At 51.7% G+C, this 19,639-nt stretch overlaps 1 protein-coding gene across 1 annotated transcript; it reads right to left on the bottom strand.

Moving 5' to 3' along the window:
* Positions 1-173: 173 nt before the first annotated feature.
* On the bottom strand, positions 174-19,611 carry nrps1 (nonribosomal peptide synthase Pes1; the record flags this gene model as incomplete). Its single annotated transcript, XM_025632023.1, has 9 exons — positions 174-3,076; positions 3,125-4,740; positions 4,792-5,239; positions 5,321-5,452; positions 5,513-5,889; positions 5,945-18,170; positions 18,216-18,515; positions 18,605-19,021; positions 19,096-19,611. The coding sequence occupies 9 exons, from the start codon at positions 19,609-19,611 to the stop codon at positions 437-439; spliced, it is 18,672 nt and encodes a 6,223-aa protein (XP_025497484.1). The 3' UTR covers positions 174-436.
* Between the last annotated feature and the right edge of the window lie 28 nt (positions 19,612-19,639).

Genomic DNA, 19,639 nt, shown 5'->3' with positions numbered 1-19,639 from the left:
TTGGTTCGAGCTCGGGGTTTTTGCTTCTGGATGAGTAGGCCTCGATGTTGTGTGTCACATTCTGTAAGGTTTTAAGTGACGAGTTCGGAATAACCGATTCACTGTACAAAGTACATGTTCATAGTTGGACTACTGGGGACTGCTACTAGACAGAGGAGAATAGATATACTCAACGATTGGCTAATGTGTACCAAATTTCTAACCACAACATGAGCATTTTTTTGATAGGATCATCCCAACAAAACAAACGAGCAAAGTTCCAAAAGACAGACAGGTAGGCAGCCAGCCAGCCAGCCAGCCAGACAGTTTATGTCCAGGGCTTAGCATCATATCCAAAAATTAAAACTTATATACAAACACCGATCTAACAGTATGAAAATGGTGAAACCAAAAGAATGTTCATCTAATCATATAATGATGATGGGAAGGGGCGGTATCACTTCCGAGTGGAAACGCTTCCCCATTTGGTGAACCGCTTCGCCAATGTGACAGCCTTGCCCAACGAGGTCCAGCTTCCACTCTTGACTAGCGAAGCGGCCTGCTCCTCATCGGAGATCGGGCTGGTAACCGGAGGAAGGGTCTCCTCGGCTGAGTGCGGGTGCGGGTGCGGCTGCTGCTTGTGGTGCTCGGCCATAACGGCCAACTGGCCCAAGAAGGTGTGGTGCTCCAGCAGGTCCTCGAGACGGACCTGGAAGCCTTCCTGTTGCAGGATCCAGACCACCTGCGCCATGTTCATGATATCGCCGCCGAGGTCGAAGAAGGACGAGTCGAGCTGGTAGGCAGCGGCAGCGCTTGTGGTGTGGGAGCCGGCCGCGGTGCGGCGCGGGAGCACCTGCTGCCAGGTGCGGGTGAGGATGTCCGAGTGGATGAGGATTTCCTCCTTGCTACGCGTGTTCAGGCGGGACAGCTGGAAGGTCGTGTCGGAGGAGCGTAGCGTCTCGTGGATGACTTGGCTGGGCAGGGAGCGGACGGTAGACGGGGAGGCGAGCGGCACGCTGGGGTTGGCGATCAGGCTCTGCACCGTCTCGCACACCATCTCGAGGGCCTTTCGCACGAAGCTGGACGGAATGGGCCCCTTGGTCGAGTAGCCGACCGACACGTCGAGCTTCTCGGATCCGCACGACTTGGACGCCAGCGTGAGATCGGTGAAGTTGTCGATGACCCCCACGCCGCCCATCCGGTAGTCGACACCGTCCAGCTGCATTTGGCCCTCGTAGTCGACGTTCTGATGGAACACGGAGGTCGTGAAGTAGGTGCTCTGCGGCCAGTCGGTGCAGTTGCGGATGATCTCCCGGAATCCCAGCGATTCGTACGGCATGTTGGCAATCTGCTGATCCTGGAGGTAGCGGAACAGATCGATGCCCGTCCAGTGCTCTCGGAACTTAACTCTGATCGGCAGCATGTTGAGACAGGGTCCAACGGTGGTCTCGATACCGGGAACGCCGGCGTTGCGACCGTTGACAGTGAGTCCGAAGACAACATCAGATTGGGCAGTCAGCTTGGCTAGGGTAATGGCCCACGCGGATTGCATGACCGTCGCGAGCGTGACATTGCCAGTAGCGGTGGACGGAAGATTGATGGTCTTCTTGTGCTCCGCGAAGGAACCAATGTGCAGGAAAGTGTTGGGCTGCGTACGGCAGACGATCTCGGTCATCTTGGAGCCCTTGAGGATCGTAGACCAGTGGTGGTAGTGGGCTGGGGTGATGTTTCCAGGAAGCATCCGCATGTAGTTGGAGAAGGAGAAGACGGGAGGTAGGGTGCTGCCCTCGTAGCCCAGTTTGATCGCGTTCATGATTTTGGGCAGACAGACACCGTCGAATTGAGCGTGGGACATCCGAATGAGGATGCGGTGGTGGTCGCTCTTCTTCTGCTTGACAATGTAGAACTGCACATATTGCTCCCCTTGGCGAGGGTCCTGCTCGCGATCCCGCTTCTGGAGATCATCCGTGTATTCATCAAGGCTCTTCTCCGTCTCATGGACGATAATCTCTGGGTGGATTTTGCGCAGAACGACCTGGTAGAACTGTCCCCGATGGACAACGAAGACGGTGCGCAGGATGTCGAACGCGTCAACAACGCGCAGGAAGCTCTCTCGAAGTCGTCTGATGTCCAGTGGGCCATTGCCATCCAGGAAGAAGTAATTCAGCATCCACCTGGATCCAAACAGGGTGGCGGCGATTGACAGCGACTGGAAATCGGTGACGGGGAGGACATCGGCAATGCCGCCCTTGAAGACACCAATCTTGGGACAGATGGCATCCTGTAGAGACATCACATCGAGGTCCACGGCACGTGGCATCATCTTCTGCTCAACCTGAGGAATTTCCTGAATCTCAGTCTCGAGCAGCTTCTCGATGCTGTTTTCGCCCTGTGTCTCCGCATTGGAGGTCGGGCTACTGCGAGGTGTGACGATAGCCAGCATGTCTTCGAATACAGGGTTGCTGAAAACATCTGCTACGGTCAACTGCAATCCTTCCTCGCGGGCAGCGCTGACCATCTTCATCGCGGTGATGCTATCTCCACCAAGCTTAAAGAAGCTATCGCGGTAGCCGATGCTATTAGATTTGAGTCCGAGGGTCGATTTCCAGAGGTCCCAGAGACGTCTTTCGGTGTCACTGGAGCTTGACCCATCGTCGGTCAGGGAAGGAATCGAATCCGACAATTCATTTTCACCTGCATCAGGATCGCGGATGGAAGCCTCGACCATCTTCAGGTGAACGGCACCGTTGGAGTATCTTGTCTCGCTTCTTTGCACGAGTGGAACAGAAAGCTTTCCTTCCTTGAGCATATTGCCGATGATCTCGTTCACACGGCTGTCGATGAACTGCTGCAGGGCATAGTTGTCGATCAGTCGGTCTGCAATGAGAGGGCCCTTGGTGAATTGAGAGGCTGGGCGTAGATTATGCAGACCCAAGTCCGCAACGAGCCTAGACGGCTTCTCAATAAAGCATGTGAAGATCTTAGCAATCGCATCGGATAGATCCTTGGCCTGGTTTTCGGTCACGGAGTCGGACCAGTATCTCAACAAGATACCCTCCCGACCCTTAGTCGTCTCAACGTTCACGGTCACGGGATACTGTTGTCATGTTAGCACTGTTCTGTATTGTGTATCGAAGCAACTCACCTCAGTTGGGTCGTAGGCCTTTTGCATCTCGAAGCTGATCGATCTGTTGGCAGCATCCTTGTTGGCAGTACGGTTCTGGATCGAGAGAGTCGTGTTGAAAAGTGATTTTCCGTGCCACCCAAGCTCGTGCTGGATCTGAGCCAGGGAGCAGTGCTGGTAAGGGATGTTCTTCATGAAGTCATCCTGCACCGTCTTTGCAACCTCGAGAAGTGACTTCTCAGGGCTGAACTTGACTCTGCAGCACAGCATGTTGATAAAGATGCCCACTGCGTCCTGAATCCCGGGAACAGGGGAGTCACGACCAGCGGACGGGTAGCCGAAGCAAACGTCATCCGAGCCTGTGCAGCTCTGGAGGACAATTGCCCACGCACAGAGTGTCAGATTCGCAAGAGTGATCGAGTGTCGCTCACAGAATTTCTGCAGCTCCGAGAAGCGTGGGAAATCCATGAAGCGCTCGCCGAGTGTCCGAGTGACGTTAGTGGCACCCGAGAATTGAAGATGGCAGGGCTGGATACCGGAAAGGTACCTCGTCCAGTGATCCAAAGCCTCGGTTTGAGTCTGGCCTCTAATGTACTTGATGTATTCGCTGAAAAGAGGTCCAGAGCCTTCGGTGAGTTGATCATTGTAGGCCAGCGTCAAATCTCTGAGGATCAGGTCCACTGACCCACCGTCGATGATGGCATGGTTCATGTCGATCTTAAAAAGAACGCGGCCGGAAGAGGTGGTGCAGATGCTCACTTGGTGTGTAAGCTTAGTCGAGCTTTTGGCATTGATGTCGCGGAGCTTGATAGCGTCCATGGTTCCCAGTGCCTCTGCATCTTCGCATTCGAACTCAATCACCTCGTCCTCAAGCTTCTTCGTGACCACCTGGTCGAACGAACCGCCCTTGTAGTTGCTGTCGATGAACACGGTCCTGAGAACAGGATGACGGCTAACGACCATGGACCAAGCCTTGCGAAGCTTCTTGGCATCGATTTTATTACCCTTTTTCTGGGGACGCACTTCGAAAATAACGTTGAACAGATATCCTTGTGGGTCCCTCAGCTGGCTGAGCAGGATACCTTCCTGCACCGGAGAACAGGGGTAGACATCTTCAACCTCGTCCCAACTTTCAACACCAGCCTTGGGGAAGGCATTCTTGACCATGTTGCTAAGGCCTTGATAGGTAATCGGCAGCAAGGGGTAATCGCTGAGTGTCGGCTCAGGTGAAGATTCTCCGAGGCGGAGCATGTCCTCCTGAAGAACGCGCTTGCACTCGGAAATCCACCCATGGATGCGTGGCTCGTGCTGCATGTGACGGTTGTAGGTAAACGAGATCTGGAGCTGGTCTTTGATTATGAGTGCCGTAATCTCAAAGAGCGCGAAACGGGACGTTTCAGGACCCATGTCGCCTGCCACCTCGAGTGTCTCAGCATCAAGTGCTTCTCTGTGGTGCTTGAAAAGTGCATCGTCACGTTCAAGTTGCTGCAGCTGACCGAGATAATTGAAGAGCACCTCGAGCGGAACCGGGAAGTCGGACGCATTCTTGTGGAGAAGATTCTCAGCGAAGTAAGGTCGGCTGCTGCTAGAAACTTGACGTCTTGTATCCTTCACATGCTTTAGAGTATTAAGAGTATCTGCAGAATATTAGACATCACCATTGCAAAGGAGTAGGGAAATGAACTGACCTGAGTTTCCATCTATATGCAAAGGACACATAGTTGTGAACCAACCCACAGTTCTGGAAAGGTCAATGGAGGAATCCCAGGATTCACGACCATGGCCTTCGTTGTAAATTGTCGGAATCTCTCTATCAGTGAAAGTGTGGCGGAAAGACTGGATCACAGCAGCGAGAACAACTTCAATGGTCTCGGTGCGGAGGACCGCCTTGCATGCATCGAGAATCTGGGCAGTTGTCGCTGCATCCAGGATGAAGCCTTCCATCTTGACCTGACCATAACAGTTTGCAGACTGGTCCATGCCCCAGTAGCTAAGGTTAGGCGGCTGCACAGTGAATGGCAGCTGGACAGTTCCCATTCTCTTCTTGCTTTCCTCGAGCTGAAGGCTGCACCAAGTCTGAAAAGACAGGGGCTTTTCTCCTGATAGTGAACCAGAGTCAAGGAACTCCTGGATGTCCTGCAAGACAATGCGCCAGGATACCATATCAACACACATGTGACTGGCCGTGAGAAACAGGATTTGCTGGGCTCCATTGACTTCGAACAAATCGGCAGCAAAAATCGGCCCATTCTCGATGTCCAACGAACACTGGCTATCAGCGATAAGGGGGAGGATATCCTTCTCATTGCTTACAGCATGATGGCGGAACCGATAAGAGGCATCGACATCCTGCGAGTAAGCATTAGCTTCTGAGCCTGTGAGATGGCTTTGGTGCAGAAAACAACTCACCTCGATAATCTTTTGCTGCCACTTTCCGTGAAGCTTTGAGAACCGTGCCCGGAACATAGAGTGTTGTTGGATAACAGCTCGAATGGCCTGCTTCATATCTTCCGGCCCGATCTTCCGGGTGACACGCACCGTCATGCTCTGGTTGAAGCGAGCATCGCCTTTGAACTTAAGGGTCGATTGCATGTACAAGTCCTGGATCGGAGACAGTTCGAAATGCTCATCCGACTTCTCCTCGTTCTTGACAGCTTTGATCTTGGTCTCAGAGGTCTGAGCGAGATCCTTGATCGACTTGCTCTGCAGCACGCCGTGGAGGGTTAGGGTAAGCCCCTGCTTGCGTGCACGCGAAATGACAGCCATTCCAGTGATACTATCACCGCCTGTGTGATCTTGTTAGCGCTACTCCGACTCAAATCCGTGAGCGACGTTACTTACCTAGGCTGACAAACGACCGGTTAGAATCGACCTTGTTCTCTGGAATGTTAAGAACCTGCGAGAAAATCTCGCGGAGCAGCTTGGCAGAGGACTCGGTGTCATCTTCCTCTTCAACCTCGTCTTCAATCTCCTCCTCGATCTCCCCTCGCTTGATATTGTCGTAATCCTGCATGATCCGCTCGTACGACGCGTCGTCAAGGCGTTCGAGCCAAGCAGTGATGCGCTTTCGGTCCAGCTTTCCAGAGACAAGCATTGGCAACTGCTTGATAAGAGCCCAGGCTTGGGGAACCATGTAAATAGGCAGCTGGGACTCGAGGTTCTTCTGAATAGTCACAAGTTCGTGGTATGCAGACTGGGTCGAGCGGTTCTTGGAGACAAGCTCGCAAGCATTGTCAGAGATGATGCTCCTTTCAGAAGTCAATGAGTTCAAGGACAGAACCGTCACCAGACGTTGCTTGAGAGGCCCTGTCGATGGCAACAGAACGACGGCGTGGCGGACGCGGGTATCCTCATACAGACGATGCTCAATTTCTCCAAGTTCCATGCGCTGGCCGTGAAGCTTGACTTGATGGTCCTTACGGCCGATGTAGTGCACAGTTCCGTCGGGGTTGTACTTGACCAGGTCTCCAGTCTTGTAGATCCTTCTTGGGGCGGGCAGAGAGCTGGGGAAGCTCTTGATCCAGGCTGGCTCGTTCACAAACGTTTCGGCCGTTTTTGTAGGGTTCTTCAGATATTCTCGAGCAAGCGCCGGGCCTTCCAAGGCCAGTTCACCGACGGCACCCAAAGGTGTCAACCTGTCGTGATTGTCGGGGTCAACAACCCAAGTCAGAGTACAAGGAATACCGTAACCGATGCAAGCAGGCTCGGGAATGGCAGCAACGTCGGTGTTGATGACTGCGAAAATTGTCGTCTCGGTAGGCCCGTAGCCGTTCATCAACTTGACCCGGTGCGCCCACTTGGTTATCACCTCGCGTGACATCTTCTCTCCACCACATACAAGGTGCTTCAATGAGGGCACGGAAGACGGCTCAATAATGCTAGCAATAGACGGAGTCAAGAACGACCACGAAACGTTCATACGTCTGATAGCACCAGCAACATCGTTCAGGCGCTCGTCTTCGCTCGGGATACAGACACAACCTCCATGCATAAGAGTCACGAGCACTTCCATGACAGCAGCATCGAAAGTGAGGGAAGCGAACTGGAAAGCTCTGGTATCTTGGTCCATGTGTACCATGGGTCCGAACGCCATGCCACTGCTTGCAAGTGCCTTATGGTCGATGATGATACCCTTGGCACGGCCGGTACTTCCGGAGGTGAAAATAGCAAAGGCCATGTTTGTGGGAATTGCCCGGCTAGAGGGCTTTGTGCTCGAGGTTGCGAGTGTGCAATATGCTTTGACAGTATCCTTGCTAACTGGAATAATGGTCTTCACAGAGCCCGAGTAACGGCCCTGGTATTTAGGAGAGCAGAGGACCACTCGAGTATCCACCTCGGCCAGAATCTCTCGGTGCCTTGAAGTAGGGTGAGCAGGATCAAGGGGAACAAAAGCGCCGCCAGCGATCAGGATACCGAGAATAGTGACCACAGCCCACACAGACTTATCCATGCAAATTGGCACCAGAGTCTCCGGCCCAACACCGCGCGAGCTCAAATAAGTAGCAAAGGAAGAAGCCAAATGGATGAGTTCTCGGTAAGTTAACTGGCCATCCCAGGAGCAGATAGCTTGAGCCTCAGGACGGAGAGATGCCTCCTCTTCGATGATATGATGAACGCATCGGTCGACGCATGGAGGATTTCTCTGGTTCCAGACAGCGATTTCCTTCTTATCAACAGGGCTAGACACCTCTAGCTCACCAATTTTCCTTGAATCTTCCTTGTTAATGGCGAGCAACTGCTCCAGTAAGAAGCTAAACTGTCCAATAAGCATCTGGGCTTGCCAACTGTCGAAGACAAGCTCGTCGTGGTGAAGAGTGATTGCGATTTGACTTTGTCCCAGTTTACATTCGACGACGATTGGGTGAGTGAAGAAATCGCCTTCGGTCAGGTTGTTCTTTTGTTCCCAGATTTCCTTGTTAAGCTGACCTTCGTCCGACTGGATGACCAGTAGATTTTGGAATTCGCAAGCAGAAGCTGTGTCCTGGTTGAGTTTTCTGATCCGCTGAAGTCCAGTATGTTGGTGTGGGATCATCTCAGCAGCCAATTGACGCACGCTCTGAAGATACTGAACGAGCCCGATGTCACTGTCCACCACAATACGGGTAGGGACAGTCGTCAGGACTGGACCAGCAACGTCCGCGGCACCAGGCATGTTAGTGTTTCTTCCCATTAGCGTTTCGCCGAAGCAAACGTCCCCAGACGCAGTATGAACGGAGACAATCAAAGCCCATGCCGCACGTATTAACTCCGGGACTGTAAGACTGAGGCTGTTGGCTACCTGGGGGATGGTAACAGAGCTGTAGTGCCTGTTTCCGACGCGGATAGCATCCTCCATTGGTGTCTTGTTCTGAGGGAATGGTGTTGAAGACAGGTTTGAAAGGTATTTCTTCCAGAACTCGTCAGATGCACAGGCATCTGTCTGCAGCAAGTGGTTGATGAACAAATTATAGGGCAAGGCACGAGTGGAAGTTGCAGAGTCCGAGTAGATCTCCTCCACCCTTCTGAGGATTTGCGAAACACTCCATCCATCATACAAAGCGTGGTGTACCGTCCAGACAAAGTACCGTTCCGAGGAGTCCTCGGGCTCCACAATTCCGTAGCCAGTAAGCGAGCCTCCGTCATTCGTTGTCAAGTCGAAGCCCTCGTTGGCCAAAGTGTCAAAGTCTTTTGCATGATCCCAGGTGATTGGTGCTTCAGCAAGAACAGCCTGAAGGAAGTTCGCCGCCTCAGTGTGCACAACTCGGGTGCGCAAGATGTCCATTTCATCGACTGTTTGTTGCCAGGCAGCCTTGAAATCATCCAGGTCGACATCTTCGGCAAGCTGGAACACAGGCCGAGCAATGTAAGATCCTTTCTGCTTGATGGAGAGGGTAAGTAGGCCCTCCTGCACCGGGCTACAAGGGTATAGGTCGGTTATCAGCTGCTTGGAAACGCAGCATTGCTCGGAAACTTCGGTCAATACCTCATCCTGCGCGATCGAATCGGGCAGCAGACTGAAAGGCTGGATCTCCTCCACAGAGGAGTCAGAGTCCATGGCCCCACAGACCTTCGCCATATCAACGAAAACAGGTGTCTTGTAGATATCAGCAACCGTGAGTGAGATGCCTCGAGTCGAGGCGGCACCGACGAGTTTCATGGCCGAGAAAGAATCACCACCTAAGCCGAAGAAATTGTCCTCGGAAGTGACAGAGCCTGGCGCAAGACCGAGGACTTCTTCCCAGAGACCTCTAAGAGCTCCCTCGTTTCCTACCATCTCCACCTCGGCACCATTCTTCCTACCGAGGTTGAAAATGGCATAAGGCTTCAACTGCTCCTTAGGAAGACTATCGACCATAGTTCGAAGCTTTCTGCGGTCGATCTTGCCTGTAGATCCGAGAGGCATACGCTGAAGAGGGAAGAACAGTTTGGGCAACATAGCTGGGGGCAAAGATTGAGTCATGGCCTTATGTAGCTGCTTGACGACTCCCATCAGGGAATCATCCATGGAAACAATCAGTTCATGTTCGTCCGTCTGACCGTGACCAGCCACTGTGAAGAAAGCTGCCAAGCACTTTCCGACAATCTTTGACTCCGGCGCAACGACTTCGACAGCCACCTGGGTGGCCTCCGGGAGTTTACGAACGCACACCTGCTCAACTTCTCCCAATTCGATACGCACACCATTGAGCTTCACCTGCGTATCGATACGCGAGATGAATGTAATGGAGCCATCATGGTTGTAACGTACAAGGTCTCCGGTGCAGTACATCCGTTCTTTGCGTGGGAAAAGTGCTTTCAGCCCATCGCGGTTCGACCAGTGTGGGTTGGTTATGAATACCGCCTTTGTCTTCTCCTCATTGTGAAGGTAACCACGTGCGACATTGCAGCCCTCGAGCACCAATTCTCCAACTGCGCCGATGGGAACAAGGCGATTGAAGTCTCGGACATCCACTATCCAGGTCCTGCCCAATATCGCAGTGCCGATGGAGGCCAGGTCGCTGTTGACAAGTCTTCCTTCTCTATCTCTCTTGAAGCCCACTGTATTCATCACCGTAGCTTCAGAGGGTCCGTAGGCATTGATGACGCACCTGTCCGACCAGCGATCAAGGAAATCAGACGGCATCTTCTCTCCACCTGTGATTATTGTAGTCAAATTGGGAACGGCCTTGGGATCAAGAGTGTTGATAATAGAAGGAGTCGTGCTGCTGACGTTGACCTGTAATCTCTTCACAGCTCCAGCCAGATCGTTAATGCGCTCCTCCTCGCTGGGCACACACACGCATCCTCCATTCGCGAGGACAACCATGATCTCAAACACGCTAACATCAAAGGTATAGCTTGAAAACTGCAAGGCACGGGTACTGGAATTTAAACCGATTCCCCTAGCATGACTCGATGCAGCCAGACTCAATCCAACATGCTCTAGCACAGTCACCTTGGGCTTTCCTGTAGTCCCAGATGTGAAGATCGCGTAAGCCGGGTCGTTGATATTGGCAGGTTGAATTTGTGACGATGCAGGCTCGCGTAGTTGTTCAATTGTACTTCTGCTGACGACGAAGGATGATCCACAGGCTTTGAGGGCCTTATTATGATACTTTTCGGAGCATAGAATGATCTCTGTTCCAAGGTCCTCAATCATGCCGCTCAAACGATCGGTGGGGTGGGTAGGATCGAGGGACGCGAAGGCACCGCCAGCTTTCAAGACAGCAAGCTGTGCAATGACGGTCCATGCTGACTTCTCGAAGAACATTCCAACAAACACTTCGGATTTGACTCCCATAGTTGATAAGTGCTCTGCGAGTCGAGTCGACAGGGTATCAAGCTCAGCATATGTGAATTTGCCGTCCCAAGAACAGATAGCAGGAGCCGATGGACTTGCATGTGCTCTTTGCTGAATGATCTCATGCACACATATCTCGGGTCGATCCTCCAGGTTCGCATTCCATTCCCGCAGCTTTTGACAGGATCGTTCACTCAAAAAGTCAATCTCGCCGATCATACGATCCTGTGGAGAGGAGTGAATGACGGAGTTCAAGGCATGGTCAAAGACATCGAGGATACCCTCCATGTCAGCATCCGAGAAATCCTTGGTGGAATACTCAAATGAAACTTCACCGGTTGTCTCCGTATACTTGGCCTCGACAGCAATCACGAACTTGCTCAAATCAGTGTTTGCGGGTGCTCCGGGACATCTAACAACAGTGTTGTATATGGCGTCTTCAAATCCAAGTTCATGCTGGATTTCCTCAAAAGATAGCTGGTGCTGCAGTAATTGCTCGCTGTCAATTCTTCTCTGCTGCATGGCTTGCTCAGGCGTCATATTGTCATCGAGTTTGAGTCTGCAAGCAAGGACGTTGCTCGAAGGATCCGTGTCGAAATATTTGAACGAGTCATCGCTGCCAACTTCTGGTGCATGAATTCCGAAGCATACATCTTCCATTCCGGTATAGCAGCGGAGGGTCAGACCCCAGACCATTTCGACAAGTAGAGACTCTGTAATTCCTCTGTTCCGGCAGAAAGCTTGAAGGTCGCTTGCATTGCTGATAGTCAGTGTCTTGTGAGCTCGCGAGTTCTCAGATGAGTTGGCACACAAAATAGGGAACATGCATGATTCGACATCGGCCAAATATCTCTTCCAGATTGGAATACCACTCTGGAAAGTACGGAAGCCATCATGGGCTCTGGAAAGGTCCGCGATAGTCTCTGTCAGGTGTTCGCCGGAACTCAGAAGTCGCAAGCAAGCAACAAATTGAGCCATCAAGCGTTCGACTTGGGCCGAGTCTAGAGCCGCTTCGTCAAGACGGATAGCTAACTCTACATCTTCATCCTTGAGCGTACACTGCACCAGCAACGGGAAGGAAGTGATTTCATCCTGAGAAAGTATAACAGCCTCTGACCCTGAATGCTCATTTCCTTCTATCACCGAAAGCAAGCTGCCAAAAGTGCGGGCGCGTGCTGTGTCAGCGTTGAGGTTTTGGATGTGGCGAAGCCCTGCCCACTGGTAGCGCTTAGCTGCAGTCAAGCTTCTTTCGGTGTTTTCCAGCAGTTCAGTAACAGTGGAGTTGCTGTCAATCTGGAAACGCCGGGGAACGATGACCGCATGCTGTGCGTTCTCAATCGAATCCTCGGTGCCCATGAGAGACTCTCCAAAGATGATATCATCAGACTCACTGTAACCGTGCATGGTGAGAGCCCAAGCGGAAAGGATAGCGGACCTCGGGCCTTCCTTGACCGATCTGACAGCATTGCACCAGGTAACCTGCACGTTTTGTCTTCCGTACTTGGGAGAATATGCGCTCAATGGGCTCGCACGAGAGGTAACCCGCTGAGGCTGAGATGAATTGGCTAGCTGGGATCTCCAGAAGTCATTAAACCCCTTAATGTCAGAAGCCAGCCGGGAAGCCTCTGGCAAGCGGTTGTAGGCGTCTTTCAGTAGCTGTCGGTTCAATTTACCACTCGATGTCAATGGCATCCTGGGTACCTGGAAATAGAACCTAGGGACTTGGTCTTCCGGTAATTGGTGGGATACTTGAGCATGTAACTTGTTCGCGTGTTCATAGAACTCGGGTGTCATAGACGCAATGATCTGATTCTCAGCCACGTTGGCCTTCGAGCCATTGAACATGAACACGGCCTTGGCCTCTTGAGAATTCTGTTCGCCGCTCTTAGAGATACTTTCGACGGCGTATGGAGTATTGATAGATGTCAGCGTGGACAGGCGCTGCTCAATATGCAGAGTATCGGCCCGACTACCACCATTCTTCTTACCCACATACACAAGGGATCCATCCGAGTTGAAACGAGCAAGGTCTCCGGTCTTGAACAGCAAACGTGCTGGATCTGAGTCTTCAGCAGCCTCGTTGTGATGATCAAGGCTCCATCTCGGGCTATTCATGAAAGATTCCTCCGTCTGCTCCTCGTCATCGAGGTAACCGCGGGCGAGACAAGGGCCCTCTAAGATTAGTTCTCCCACGCATCCCACTGGAACAAGAACGCTAGAGTCATTAGGATCGGCTAGCCAAGGAACGCATCCGACAGAAGATCCAATGATTAGATGGTCATCAGATGCTGCGAAACCAGAGGTTTGGATGGAAGTAGACGAGGACTCAGTTGTTCCGTAGAAGACACGAACTTTGGCTCTCTTAGGCAGAGTTTCGGCAAGCTTCCTTGTCAGACCCTCACCCCACAGAGCAACAACCTCGACACTATTGAAAACCGCTGGCTTCAGCGCTGATGCGGCTGATATCGCCAGGCTGATGGAGTTTGCCTGTAGCTTCTTGAACTCGCGTGCGAGCTGTTCCGAGCTGGTATTGGACGGGATGCAGATACTGCCACCAGCCAAAAACGTACCGAACGTCTCTTGCAGAAACATATCTGAAGTGTAAGATGACGATTGAAACATGCAGTTCTTGTTGTTCAAGCCAAGCTCCGATGCGAAAAACTTTGCCCGGGTCATGATTGCACGGTGGCTGAGAACAACGGCCTTAGATTTCATAGTGGTGAACACCACGTATCCATCTTGCGACGGGACAGCAGGTGACCGTAAGCCCATATCTCTCCGAGGCAGGAACTCAAACAGAGACTCCTCTACAGGAAGGACATATGGGACAGTTCCTTCCAGTAATTGCGCATGGGTTGGAGACACAAGAGCAACTTGTGCTTCATCCATTACCGTCCAGTCTTCAATGGATTGCTGCAAGTCAGCACTCAGCGGAATGCAGACACCCCCAGCTTTTGATATAGCCAAGATTGCTATTATCTGCCAGCCAGATCTGTCGAAATCAATTGGCACGATGTCACCCGGGCTCACACCGAGCTGGATGAGATAGCCCGCAAGAAGCGAGGAAAGCTCGTCAACTTTGTGGTAAGTATAAGTTCCATCCTCAGCGATGACGGCCGGTGAGTCCGGCGTCGATTTTGCGTATGCTTCAATTACTTCATGAATGCAAATGTCCACAGCACTTGGCATATGCTTGTTCCAGGCCTCGATCTGCTGCTTGTTTAAATCACTGAAATTATCGAGCTTGCGGACATTCTCGTTCAAGTGGAATGCAATGTTCTCAAGAGATTTGAGGAATGTGCTGGCGACATGTTCAGCTTGTCCGACGGAGAGATGATCTGTCCAATGATTCAACTCGATGTTGGCATTCTCATCAGTAGCCTCGACATTAATGAACACGGGAGATTCGGCAGGATCGTGGATTATTCCCACCTCGGAAAGGCGGATCTCCCCTCTTGCCCTCAAGTCTGACGTTGGAAGTTTTCTGTAGGAGATGCCACTGTTGATAAGAGAATCTGAGATTCCAAGAGCCTTTTGGATATCAACGAGAGGAAGGTGCCGGTAAGGTAGATTCTCGATGTTGTCGTTCTGAACTCTAGAGAGAACGTCCTTGAGTAAAACATTCTCAGGAAATTGTATGCGACAGGTCAGTGTGTTGATGACGGGTCCAACGACAGATTCAACTCCCTCTACAGGAACATCTCGCAATGATGCCAAATATGTGAAGGAGACATCATCTGAGTTGCAGAAAGCACGAACTGTCAGACCCCATGCAGCGCTGAAAGCGGTGGGTAATGTGAGCCCATTTGCTTCACATGTTTTCCGAAGGTCCTTGAAGAAAGGAAGGCTCAGTCGCTTAGTCCGTAACTCCCGGATAGAAGTGCTACCATCGTTGAGCACGGGGAAGTGACAAGGTTTGATCCCTGTTAGATATGAGCGCCAATAGTCGATGCTGGCTCGCTGCGACGTCTGGTGTAGATACTGCATATAGTTCCTGAATTTCGGCTTTGGGTCTTCGAGTTCGCCTTGATAAGCCAGCTGAAGATCGCGGAGGATGATCGAAATTGAGTTACCATCGATGACAACATGGTTAAACTCAAGCCTGCAGAACAGCTTTCCATTGGCGGTCTCGCAGATCGTAAAGCGGTGGTGCGGATGAGAATGGTCGTAGAGTGGTGCTGGCTGTGCATCAAGAGTGGACAGTACATCCGCTTCGGATCCGCAGAGCAAGTATTGAGGTTTGGCGTCATAGGATTTCAAAACCACCTGACAGAAGAGGTCTTTGCTTGTCAGGTTCTCTAAGAACAAGGTCCGCAGCATTGCATGATGAGCCACAACTCTTTGCCATGCTGTCGTCAGACGATCCACGGTAGGCTTGCCTCTCAGCCCTGTTACCTCGAATGTGCCGTGCACAGCATAGAGGGTAGTATCTCGGGAACGGCTCAGAAGAATTCCTTGCTGCATCGTTGAGCAGGGATAAATGTCTTCCACATTTTCAGCTGAAACTACACCGAGGTTCGGAAGTCTTTTCGTGATTATGGTATCCAAGTCATTGTATGAGAGCTTCAGTAGGGGGAAACTGCTCAATGTTGGCTTGGGATGGGCAGATTGGAGACTTTGACCTATGGACTGCAGCAAAGATCTACAGCACTGGACCCAATCCCTGATGAGTTCTTGGTGCTGCATATGTTTGTTAAAGGAAAATATGAACCGGAGATTGTCCTGGACAACCATGGCAGATATTTCGAAAAGCCCGAAGCGAGGAGTGTCGGCACCGAAGTCAGCTGCACCTCCACCTTGACCTGTTTCTCCCGCCATCTGATTCATAAGCTGAAAGAGGCCATCCTTTCTTTGTAGGTCACGGTGCTGGCCGACATAGTTGAATGACATCTCGAAAGGGCTATAGTGCAGAGAGGTTCCGTCCTCCCGAGTTGTCAAGACGCGCCGAGCAAAATCCTGACGACCATTGTCGGCGGCGCGACGGCGAAGATCTTTGACACGGACAACTGTCTCTGATGGATCAGATGATGGGATGGACGAGAGAAGAATGGGATAGACAGTTGTGAACCACCCAACAGTACGCGAAATATCTATGGTCGGGTCCCACGGCTCTCGTCCGTGACCTTCGTTGTAAATGACAGGCAACGAACGGTCTTTGAATGTTTCTCCAAAGGAATGCAGGAGAGCGGCCAGGAGAACATCAATTGGCTCAGTTGAATAGGTCTGATGGCAGTCCATCAGGACCGCGCGCGTACTTTCGGCATCAAGCTCGAAAGTCTCACAATCGACATCACCGTATGTGGTTTGCTTGTGCTTAAGTCCCCAGTAAGAGTAATTAGGCTCCGGGATCTCAGGCAACTCTTCCATTGTTGTCAATTCTGATGGTTGGCATTGTTCGGCTTGCAGCCGGCACCAAGTCTGAAAGGGGAGCGATCCATTTTGGGAGACGGGTTGATCGGGGTTGAGCAATAGGTCTTCCAGGTCCTCCAAGATGATGCGCCAAGAAACAATATCGACAACCATATGGTGAGCGACCAAGGACAGTAGAGTATTAACACCGTTCTTATGGAAGAGGTCCACAGCAAAAATCGGCCCTACAAAAGCATCCATGGAAGACTGGCTTTCGGCAACAGCCGCATCAATCTTATCCTGGCTGACACCATCATGTGCACGCCAGCGGTACGAGCCAGTCACATCTTCAGTGATCCGCTGCTGAAAACCACCGTCGACATTGCTTCTCTCCAGACGGAAGCGGAGCATAGAGTGACGGGTGATAATTTTCTCGACAGCACATCGCAGGTCATGCTCTGGAATGTGTTTGTTAATGCGAGTGCGGACACTTTGGTTGAAGTGGCCCTGCCCCTCGTCTCGGACAATGAAATGGAGCTTCTGGATCGGGGAAAGATCGAAGGGCTTCTCGACCTCCTCTTCGTACACCACTGACTGGTCAATCCGCTTGACACGTGTTGCTAATTCCCGAATCGATCTGCTGTGAAGAACATCCTGTACATTTAAGCCCATTCCCAGCTTCTTGCAGAATCCCAAGCAAGTGATTGCTGCGATCGAATCGCCGCCAAGGCTTAGAAAGCCCTGGTCCGTTCCGATTCGAGCCCTTGGGATATTAAGAACACGGCTCCAGATCGAAGCTATTTGTTCCTCAGTGGTGCTAGTTGGGAGCATGGTCGCGTCTGCTGTCTCCAAGGTAAGAGTCTGGCGATCTGGGTCCTCCGACATCTCCCCAATCCACTTCTCAGTGGCCTTTCTGTTTATTTTCCCGGATGCGAGCAAGGGCAGGGATTCCACGCAAAGCCACACGCCCGGGATCATGTAGGTCGGCAGGCGGCTCGATAATCTTTCCCTGATCTCGGCAACTATCGGTGCCTTTCTAGTCGGATCAATAAGCTCTAGTGGCGCTTTGTCTGAGCTGTGCTGGCCTTCAAACTGAACGGAAAGAGAGAATACCGCAACGAGTTTGCCTGATGAAAACCCTGACTTTGATAGAAAAGTCAAGCAATGTTTGACATTGGGATCAGTCGCCAACTGATTCTCAATCTCCCCCAACTCTACCCTCTGACCATGAAATTTGACTTGTGTGTCTTTGCGCCCTATATAGTTTAGTGAGCCAGTATCAGAATTGTATCTTACCAGGTCTCCTGTCTTGTAAAATCTGCGGGTGGCGTTGTGGGTGGTGTCCAGTTTAGTCCAAGCAGGATCGAAAATGAAAGCGTCATTCGTTTTCTGCGGGTTGTTCAGGTAGCCACGGGCAAGCGTCGGGCCTTCCAATACCAATTCACCGGGCGAACCGACGGGGACGAGCTGATCATGGTTGTCGGGGGCCACAACCCAGCAACGGACGCCGACGGGAAGGCCAATGTCCCTACAGTCGGTGGTCGCGGTAACATTGGAATTGATGACGGCGGCAACAGCGCTCTCCGTCGGCCCGTAGCCGTTGACAAGACGGATCTTCGACCAAGTGGTCGCCTGAGCCTGAGACATGGCTTCACCGGCCAGGGTAAGAACCTCCAATCCTGGGACAAGCGAAATATCAATAAACTCAACAAACGACGGGGTCAAACAAGCGTTGTTAATCTTCATATCGTTGATCACTTTGACTATATCCCCGAGACGTTCCTCCTCGCTTGGTATACAGATGCAACCACCCACTACCAAGGTAGTGAGCAGCTCGACCAGACTTGCATCGAAAGTGTGTGCTGCAAATTGTAGGTGACGGGAGGTAGAAGAAATGTGAAGTCGTGGAGCGTGGGCTATGGCACTTGAAACAAAGGCTCGATGTTCCAGCACAGTACCCTGTCTACGTCAGAAGGGGCTTGCGTAAATCCTGAGTAAACGCACCTTTGGCTCCCCCGTGGATCCCGAAGTGAAAATCACATAGGCTGCGTTGCGACCTTCCACTTGCGGTAAAGCATCAGCATTTTTGATCGAAGGCAAACCATTGATCGTTTCCTGGTCAAGGGGGATTATAGTCTTCGTGACTTGGCTCAAAGCCTCCGTATGATTTCTAGAGCAAAGCAAGATGTCGGCCTTTACGGCGCCTGCCAGATATTGTAAGCGAGAAAGTGGATGAGTTGGATCCATCGGGACGAAGGCCCCGCCAGCCTTCAAAACACCCAACATTGCCACGACGTTCCATTTCTATCACAGTCATAGCATTAACCTCCAATTGCTCCTCACATGATGGCTCTCGAAAAGACTCGATAGCGTACGGATAATTGGCAACTCACCGACTTATCAAAACACAGGGCGACGCATGTTTCGGGTCGAACCCCCTGTGCGAATAAATTGTATGCAACTTGAGACGATAACAGATCCAGATCTCTATACGTCAAGCTCCCATCCCAAGCACAGACAGCTTCGCTGTCCGGGCGCACCAAGACCTGTTCCTGAAAGACTTCATGGATGCAACGATCGTAAGATTCCGGCATGGCGGAGTTGAACCTGCAGATACGGGCCCAGTCGCGATCTGAGAGACGGCCCACGTCCTTGACGGCAATATCCGTCGCTGACAGTAGATGGGCGAGGATCTCCTCGAAGTAATCGGCGACACATCTCACGTGCTCGGTAGAGATATCATGGTTCCAATACTCGAAGAAGATGCGCACATCATCTTGCAAGATCTTGACATGAAGCCTCACTCGGCACTGGGTGAGATAATTGCTGGGTCAGTCGAATTGAAAAAGCTAGGGAAGGGGGAACGAATGCAACACAGGTTTACCTCTTCTGGCAGGGGATTGGCCAAAACCGGTTGCATGGCAAGGGTTCCAGCGTTTGGTGTCGGCTTGCGGCAGTCGCGTAGCATGAGAATGGTGTTGAACAAAGTGTAGCCGTTATGAACAGGGGAAACGGTTCCGCATTTCTCAGCATCGCCGTCCCCGAAGCCGTGATGCTTATATTCTGCTCTACGCAGAACGCTTTGGAGGGAGTCATCTTCGGCAATGGACAGATTAAGAATTAAGTGATTAAGATCATTAAGATCATTATGTGCAGCAGATGGAAATGAAGACGATGTTGATGGTTGATAGCCAAAACAGGTTTCTTCCAGCCCGGTGTAGTGGTGTAAGAGAATGGCCCAGGAGGCCTCGAGGAGAGGGTCTAGTCGGCCCTGATCCCAAGCGGACAGTAACTGGGTGGTCTGCGCAGCACTGATTCTGGTCCTCAGAGAAGCCGGCCGCTTCGGCCCGGAGTGACCACTGCCAAACTTAGGCAGGCAGCATGGAATCGGTTGCGCCATGGTCGACTCTAAGGAAGGGGAGGGAAAA

This window comes from Aspergillus uvarum (genome assembly GCF_003184745.1).
Source record: "Aspergillus uvarum CBS 121591 unplaced genomic scaffold BO82scaffold_1, whole genome shotgun sequence".
In the NCBI taxonomy this organism is placed as follows: Eukaryota; Fungi; Ascomycota; class Eurotiomycetes; order Eurotiales; family Aspergillaceae; genus Aspergillus; species Aspergillus uvarum.
The sequence above is the reverse complement of the archived record's forward strand: the minus strand, read 5'-3'. Positions and strand labels throughout refer to the sequence as shown.